Source organism: Lissotriton vulgaris, chromosome 5, assembly GCF_964263255.1.
Source record: "Lissotriton vulgaris chromosome 5, aLisVul1.2, whole genome shotgun sequence".
NCBI lineage: Eukaryota > Metazoa > Chordata > Amphibia > Caudata > Salamandridae > Lissotriton > Lissotriton vulgaris.
Genome location: NC_141693.1, coordinates 1,479,724,027 through 1,479,733,267, shown reverse-complemented (window position 1 = coordinate 1,479,733,267; position 9,241 = coordinate 1,479,724,027). Strand labels below are relative to the sequence as shown.

Below are 9,241 nucleotides of genomic sequence, written 5' to 3'. Positions count from 1 at the left end.
GCCATTGCGGTAAACAATATGTGGGCAGCACAATAAGAAGTCTGAAAGACAGGATCTCTGAACATATGAGAGCAATACAAAAACAAGACCCCAAATATCCTGTTGCCTTACATGTGGCCACATGTCAGTCAACCATTGAAGATTTCCGCATCAGTTTTTATGGCATCGAAACAGTACCCACTCACATCAGGGGTGGCAACCGAGAGCTAACTTTGAGACGCAAAGAAGCGACTTGGATTATGCGTCTTCACAGTATTGAACAGGGCTTGAACTACGACCCTGAGATGCAATATTTCTTAGGGAATTAATTCAAATCGAACAAGTTCTTACAAAGGATCAGATCTCCCGAAACCCATTTCCACTTCACAATAGGGGCATATTTTCTTGTCTAAATGAGACCTATATCCACAACTACCCCCCAACATGTGTGCTGAACTTGGGTTCTCAGACGCCTTTCTCCCCTTTTTGTTGTTAGTCAGAAAATATGCAACTGTTACAATCACTTCGTCTTATAATTTTAAATATGTAATTTGTTGTTCAAATCGTCTGCTCCTTATCACTATCAGAAATTATGCAATTATGAAACTGTTATAATCACTGGATCACTTAGTCTTATAATTTTAAACATGTATTTTGTTGTTCTAAATCGTCTGCGTTTTATCACCTTGTATAACATCAAAACACTATCATTATCAGGACCAAGTATCAGTATAACTAATGCAATTTTGCTCCCAAATACTTTATTCAGACTACGGACTCTTGGGTTCTTATATATATATTTTTTCACTCCAACCATCAGAACGCCTTTTCTTAAAATTCCACTTTTATCCTCCTTTTGACTCACCCAATCTGAACCTAGCTTGCAGTATTTTTTCTAAAATCGGCCAACGTTTAGTGCAACTAAACGATGCGTTACCGTTCTAGTGTTTCTATGACTGACAGAGCAAATCCCGGAAGCAAGCTTAAATAGAGACCCTCACTTCCCGTCAGGTGACCGTCTTTCGAACAACGGCACCGGGAACTACAGGAGGGAGAACGATCATCTTCAGGTAAAACACTCGTCTGGCATACTATCTCCCCCTTCCTTTGAGACAAACCACATTACAATGAGAAAGGATAACACCACTCGTGTCTGTCTATTATTCACTTTACAGGTGTACCCGCCTGAGTGTCTGATGTCTAGCGTAACAGCTTTTCACTTTTCTCCTCCCGGATAAGGTTTTTCTCATAAAACTCTTCAAGGTACGAACATTTAGCAATGGTTTGTCTCTATTTTAGCAATAGCTCCGTTAATGAATTTATGTGACATGGCATAAATTTTACCATCCCATTTTTATCGGCATTCCTTTAAACTATGTTTATCTGTAGGAGTCAACCGACTACGCTCTCTAAACGCAATAACAATACTCGAGGCCAAAACACTACTTCCGGCTTTTCTTTCCTAAGGGTGAGTCACGTACCGTATTTTAGGTACTGCTTATGAATAGATTTGCATTCTACCCCAAAATTAGCATACTACAATTTCCTAAGGGTGAATCACGTACCGTGTTTTAGATACTGCTTAAGAATAGATTTGCATTCAACCCCAAAATTAGCATACTCGATTACTGCAACGACTTAATTGAGTGTACTGAACGAACTTGAGGTACCCTTGTACTGGTGTTCTGAATCTAACTACACAAGTGCTGTTTCTATACACACTCTCCGTAATAGATACCCCATTTTCCCTCCCCCCCCCAACCCCACCCACCCTTTTTTCTGGGTCTGGCGTTCGCATTAACCAGTGGCGTCTCATACGAGCGTTTTTGAGTACCACTCTATAATTAACACTGGGTCTAGCAATTACATGGGAATGAGTAATAGGGCTCCATTATTCTGTATCTTCATTGTGCAAGTCCAAAAAAATAAATCCATTAACTAAGATCATAACAGGCCGCAACATATTTTACTGTACATATAACTTCACTACTAGCTCTTGCTTAGCATAGTATTATATGGAATTGTCAAGAACTTCAGTTGTTAAGCCTTCTTTCATGATTATAACATAATCGATGTGATTAAAACACTAAAAAGTCACTATAAGTCACAATGAGGCATGCACCCGTCAACAAGCAAGGACACCATTTCACTCGTTTTGCACTACTTGTCACATTCCCGTGTTCTCTCTCCTGCACCCTTTTGAAATATCATCCACGCATACTGGTTTATGTGTTTGCCTTCAAGGACACCAATAACCTTAGAACTTTAGAAAGTCACATTAACACAATCTGCATAGCCACTATATATATGCACCACCTCTCACAGTCACAAACAACATAGATATCAAGTCACAATTCTATGACACAATGTCACTTAATGGCATGCCCGCCTTATGTCACCAAAGATCACCTATCACCTTTTCACTCATGTTAAATCAACCATACAAATGCATCTTTTGTATCTATACCCAGCCCTGAAGATTCGCAGTCTGTTTCCCTGCGATGAAACACGTGTTGGCCAGAACAAGAGGAACAATAAATTTGTATTCCATAACAAGGATTCCACCTCTTTGAACTTTTTTGCTTTTTGATTCTGAAACACTATTCATGTTTACTATTGTACCATAACCAGGACTTACCGAACCTTTGTGATACTTTCCTAGAGCAGGGGCACTTGTTGTTTTTGTACAATTTAGTGTGGATCTGTTATCCACATTTTTGAGCGGTTACGAGGGATTGCCGCCCGCCCCCTTGCCTGGATTTTGACACTCTGTGACACGATACTGTGCGGTTATTAGGGAGTGCGCCTGTCCTAATTCTGGATAACCTCAAACCCTCTCAGCGTATCAGTACCTTCAACTTAGAAGCCTATTTAATATTCCGACCCATGATTTGAAAAAGAAGCACAGCAAGCTTAAAGTACCTTTGGCCCACTGCAAACCCTGCGGTTTACAGTGGGCACGGGCACTTTCAGCTTGCTGTGCTCCTTTTTAGGTTCTGTAAGTCTGCAGGTCAGGGATATGAAAATAAAAGTCCTGCAGATCCAAAGCCAACATCCATTCTCCACGATCCAGGGAAGGGAGACCCTAAACCAGGAGGAAGCACTTTGGAATTGTGCTTGCGCACAATGGCATTGAGAGGGCAAAGATCCAGGATAGGATAGAGGCCTCTGCCCTTCTTTGGCACAAGTAAGTAGGGGAAATAGCACCCAATCCCTAGTTCAAAAGTCGGTATTTTACTCAATGGTTCCTTTGGCCAAAAGAGCATGCACTTCCTAGCATTACAGGGATAGGAGGTCCTTTGAGAAGTGTTATGAAGTAGGTGGCAGGTGCAGTGGGTCTAAAGGGAATAGCAGGCATACCCCATTAGACAATCTGCAAGACCTATTTGTCAGAAGTGGTTTGTTGCCATCCCCGCATGAAGTGGCCGAACCTAAGGGGCAAATGGTGCATGGAGGTTGTGGGCAGAAGATTGGGATGAATGCTGCCATGGTGGTCAGGTCGTTGTCTGTTAGGCCCACAGCTCACATCTTCACACCTCGTAAGGGCTAGGAGTCAGACCTGTTGTGCCGAAATGCTAGGCCCCTGGTATATCACAGAAAATAATTGAATTTTGGGGGTGGGATCGGAGGGGCAGGGGGGCGGGTCTGGGGCCAAATTGCCAGACTGGAGCTGAAAGGCACAGGGACTGCCGTAGCACAGCTGTCCTTAAAGTGCTTTAAGGGTGAATCTGCCTTCTCACCATAACAGGCATGAGCCATCTCAATGCATGTCCATCAAAGACACCTGGATGTCATGGCATCGAAGCAGCACAATGCTTCCCAAATGCCTACCTTGACAGAGACAGATTTGCTTTTCTGCTCCGTTTGTGCAAAGCATAAACACTTTGTTCCGCGAACTCATACTAACATAAATGTTTACCCATGTCCCTTTTCATTGTTACTTCAGTCTTCATGTACAGAACTCTTCCTCAAAAGTTGCATGAGACTTAAAGCATAGCTATCAGAGGTATTTTGGGGCGCTCCGAGCAGTTACTGAACTTCAATAACTTATATATTGCTGCTGTACCAAGTATTCCACATGGCTACATATTAAGAATAAAGATAGAGACATAAAAAGTGCACCTAAGGACATTTGGAATGGTTGGTGAAGGAACACTCAGGGCAACTATCTTTGCGGTCTTTGATACACGAGATGAGACCATTCATGGTTTTAATTCCCACTCTTTAATCAGAATGTTCTGCCAACCTATTTCCAACATGTTAACTCAATGCTCACAGGCTTTACAGATTCCCCAGGACTAGAACCTATCTCTGGCTGTGTTTTTTGCAAATTGTGCCTCATCGCTACCTAATAAGGGCGCCTACTCCGACACACCGAGGAGACTCTTAACTACCTCATTGGGGAGGAACGTTCTAAACTGCCAGTACTGTACTTACTAGGGTTATGTTCCCCTGCAGCTTGCAGCATTACTTTTTTTACACTAATTGATCCCTCATAGTTGTGCAAGTGTGACACTACATGCAAAGTCTGTCGGAGAGCAGGTTACCGTTTTTTGTACGAATCTTCAACAAACAAAACAAGTTGAATTTTACTATAGAAAGGCAAGATGCATGTTATTTTCTTGGACTACAAAACAAAGCCTATTTACCCTAACGTCCATTTTGGTCCTAGGCAGACTTTGGCTTGAAATGTGCGCCACTAAAGTGCCTGATAATCTTTCTCGTTTAAATTGCAAACTGCAATGATAGCACTTAAGAGCCACATGCTGAAAAAATAGCACACTGCATTTAACAAAGAAAAAAAGGGCCAGGTGCTCAATTGGCAGGCAACTTGTGAGAAAGTCTATAAGGAATCTTCAATGGTGAGAAAATAAGTTACTGCATCCTTGGAACCCATTTGACTGTTTGTCTTAAGAGATAAAAACATCTTAATTAGCTTTCGGTGAGGTGCTTCCATCTTTTATTTTTTTTAAGAAACTCAACATGTTGTACCTGGAGAAAATGGAGTGCAAGACAGATCACTTGCATGAATTATTTTTGTGTAATCAACCAACACACTACACTGGCTGAAGTGGGAATGAGATATTAGCTTTTCGAAAAACGAGATAAAGAAACAATCATAAACACCCAAAGAAGAAATGCAAGAACAAACATGCAACATGAGAATTCACAATAGAAAGCTTCAGTTTAATATAAGTGAATATACATATATTTATATATTTGTACATAAAGTATATTTCTTTGTACAATTTTGAAATACTGGCCTCCGCTTTAAGGTCGATAGAGCAAGGCTACACAACACCACAAGGTATCACCCTGTTACGGGGTGATCATCTAGTGTTAACACTTGTAAAAAACACATACAAGGCTCACCTAGAGCTTGTAAATTTTTACTACCCAGCAAAAGGCTACATTCCTGTGCTATATAACTGTGGAAAGTGCAGGGTTTACAGTAGAAGTCTACTACTTTCCCTATTAGAACTCCGCTAAAAGCATGTTATAACCTCCCCAACAACACATCCCATTGTTCTCCTCTTCTCTCAATACTGTTGGTTACAAAGGATGACAATGCATTCTACTGCTCTGGATCTCAATCCTTACACACAGCAACACTGCACTTAATTGGGGATACATATACAGAAAGCTGAACATCATTTCGGTGCAGTTCGTATTGATTGTTCTGAGCTGCACAGTTAAACAAGGCCCACATTCTGAAAAACACATAAAAAATTAACAAAGCATACGCCCTAGAAAGCAAAAAAGACGTCTCATAGCAAGACATAGTGACCCAGACGGACCATACGGACAGCCTTTAGTTAGGCCAGGACAGGACACCCCTGGTTTATAATTTATATGTAGATGCCGGCATTCAGAGCTACTAAATAGTAGGGTTAGAAATATGCAAACGTGATTAAAAATTAAAACACAGCTTCTGCGAACCAAACTTAAAGTCCATTTCAAAACTAATGGTAAACAACCGTGCGGAAACCTGGAAGATTTTTGCATCAGGACTATAAGCCACAAAAAATATTAAGCAAAACGTTACAGCATGTGGGTTTTTTATGCCAGGAATTCCTCAGTCATACCAATGAAAGCCAACCACCCACCCATTCTCCAAGTGAAAACAAAACGCTATCAGAACATCATTTTTTAAAAACACAAACAGATGCTTTTGGAATGACCCAAGATTATTTCTTTTTTTTACACTAGTGAAAGATGTAGCCTTTGTCTAGTGGAAAAGGAACGGCTGCTTCCAATACTGTACACGTCCCCACAAAGCGACCGTGCTGCAGTATCGAAAGATGGCCCTACCAGACCAAAAATATGTCTAAATTGAAATCGACGAGGAGAGAGGGACAGAACATGGAAGAATGGCAAAACTAACGACCACAATGTTTCAGAGAGGAAGCACTGATGTGAAGATGCTATGCTAAGTGACTGAAGGAATAGGCAAAACACAGGTCAGATACTCCAAACCCATGGTACAGACACAGACTAGCTAATGGCCTGGATGCAGTGGACGTAACCCACTGCCAATTTTTAAAAGACAACACAAAAAAGATACTGATGGATCTTATTTTAAAACCAATCTGTATAAGCAGAGTTTAAAACCAATACATTTCAAAGTCAGGGTTTTGGTAAAAAAAAAAAAATATGAGAGCGGTTTCATTTTCGTCCAGCATACAAGGGCACAGCTCATGGTCTAATAGGTCACCACTGACTGCATTCACAGTCCTTGAACAGTGAAGCTCCAAGTTTCATCTGAACCAAAACGTGACTAAGTGCATATGAAGTCACGAGGACCATCATCTGGACTATGGGTGTCCTACGCATATTGGGGTTGGATTAGTTAGCAGTTAAAATATGTACATATATCAAGTACTACAAATACTCAATAGCTTATGTTCCTATAGTCCTAGCCTCTGCATAGCTCCATGAATACCTCCATGGTGGCCAAGAAAAAAGTATTGCACATCAATGGAGTAGGAATGAAGCCGGACTATGTATGGACTTACAGTCCAGATGGCCTGGCTAGGAGTGCTCTTTCGGAAGGCAATTAGGACAGAAGAAATAGAGGTCCATAATAAATACATGCCTTCGTCAGTGGGAATACTGCAGTTACTGCAACGGCTAGAAATATTGCCCTGCACCCAAGGAAATTCAGATCACATCCCTCCATTGAAGACCTCCACATGGAGTGTCATTTCTGAAAACTCATCGTAGCCAGATGGAATTCTGTTTGGCTGGAAGAATTCAGCAGACGGCATGCATCTGAACACTCACAGGGAACTCATGCCCTGAAAGCCATTAGTGTGAATGTTGCAACGCTCCCCACGAGATTGAAACAGTCAACGAATAGTTCGGGCGCAGAGTTCAGCAAGATAGAAAGAAGATGCTGCAACGCTTCTTGTTCAGGTGGAATCCTCAAGGGTCCTGCTAAAGCTCTCAGACTTTGGACGGCAGAGCCGGGTCATGATGCCCTGAAGCATTGGTTCTACGATGCCAAGGAGGGGCCGCTTGGAAGGCTCTCCGTTCCAGCAGGCTTCCATAAGCTGCCAGCATTCCTCGTCAAACACGGACAACCGCTCAGGGCGTGCTCCTAGAAACAGGAAAAGGGATTTTAAGAAACGAAGGTAATACATTCAACATTCATTGTCATATAACTTTTAGCACTTAATCTAGATAGGCTTCTGCTTCCCATATGAGACAATTTCCCCATGGCTAATCAATAATGGGCTTCACTGGAGAGAGTGACATGAAAGTTATGGGCTCTTCAGGTGGGTGGCATTATTTAAACAGGATACAATTTCATGAGGAACTCCGATAACATACTAGAAAATAGTCTTGTGATGGGTGTCTTGATCTCGGCCACATGACTGCTTCACTTGCTAAACTTCTCATTCCTTAACCATGCACAATACACATTAAAATAAACGCACCAGGTCAGTCCAGTTGGTCCTTAAAAATACAACCAATAAGAACACATGCAATCCTTTGCTTCGCTGAGACTAGTTAAAATGCAGTGGAAGTACAATATTTGGGAGAAGTTGCTTAGCTGTTTTGCATTGTGCCACTTCAGGAGATATGCAAATACAACAGTTACAAATGTAGTTATGCAAGGACAAAATAGAGCAAGCTTTTTCCCTTCGATAGGACTTTCTTTTTTTTAAAATTGTTTTTATTGGCATTTGTAAAGACATTAATCACAATTTAAGAAAATAATCAACGGGTATCACTCAACGCCATCGTGACAGTAGGGTTATGTTCTCCAAGCTCTTATACTGCATATAACGGATATAAACAGTAGCAGTACATCACGTTATTGTTACAGTGGCTATCATATTACTCCATATGTCCGGTCTAGGCAGTAAGTAGGGGTAGTGAGACCTTGGCCTTAGGTGGCAGTTAGCTAATATTATTATTAAAGTTCGTCTGTGTTGACTGCATTCAGCCAGTTTACAAACGGTTCCCAGATATTCCAGGGGTTGGACCATGCTGGCATCAATTCCCAATACGTCTCTAAGTGCATTTTACAGTATGTTACACTGTTGATCCAGTTCTTGGTGGTCGGCGGTGGAACTGCCCTCGAGCGAAGGGCCACCTGGTGCTTGGCCATAATTACCAGCATAGCAAATAATTTCTTTCTTTTGGGCAGAACTGCAGTGTTGTCACCCAGCAACACCGCCAGCGGCGTGCAGGTCAGTTTGTGTCCTGTTATGTCATGTATGTGTCGCAGTGTACATACCCAGAGGTTAGGCCCCGGGAGGCATTGCCACACCACATGTAAGAAATCAGCCTGTGTGTCCCCACATCTCCAGCAGCAATCGTCCGGGTGCAATCCCATTCGGTGCATTTGCATCGGGGTCCGATAAAGACGGTGTATGTATTTGAAATGGATTAATCTCAGCAGGTAGTTTGAGGACAGCAGCTGCAACGGACCACAGATGAACTTCCATTGGTCCGAGATGTCCAACTCAAGTCCAACGCCCATATGCCTCTAGCTCCAGGGGTGAGAATAGGGGATTCCCGCTGTGTAGTGTTGTATATACAGGTAATCAGCTGACGGCTGTGGTCTATCGCGAGCAGGTTTTCTAGTGCTGGTAGTGCGGGAGGTGGGGTGAGTTGGGAACGTGTCATATCAGCCTCTGCAGGAGGAACGCAGCTGATAGAGTAGCATGTCCGCAGCTGAGGTGGGGGCCGGTCCGCACATTTGTTGTAATGTTAAGAAAGTGTCTGCGGGGAATAGGTCCTTACCCTTGTG

The 9,241-nt window shown here is 42.3% G+C and overlaps 1 protein-coding gene across 2 annotated transcripts in view; it reads right to left on the bottom strand.

The window, feature by feature from the left end:
• Positions 1 to 5,145: 5,145 nt before the first annotated feature.
• The window catches only part of DSTYK (dual serine/threonine and tyrosine protein kinase), a 422,611-nt gene continuing 418,515 nt past the window's right edge, over positions 5,146 to 9,241 (bottom strand). For both annotated transcript variants that reach the window (XM_086923449.1, XM_086923448.1), the window contains exon 13: positions 5,146 to 7,579. In XM_086923449.1, coding sequence (XP_086779575.1) covers positions 7,392 to 7,579 — 188 coding nt within the window. In that variant the 3' untranslated portion in view covers positions 5,146 to 7,391. The remainder of the gene's footprint in view (positions 7,580 to 9,241) is intronic.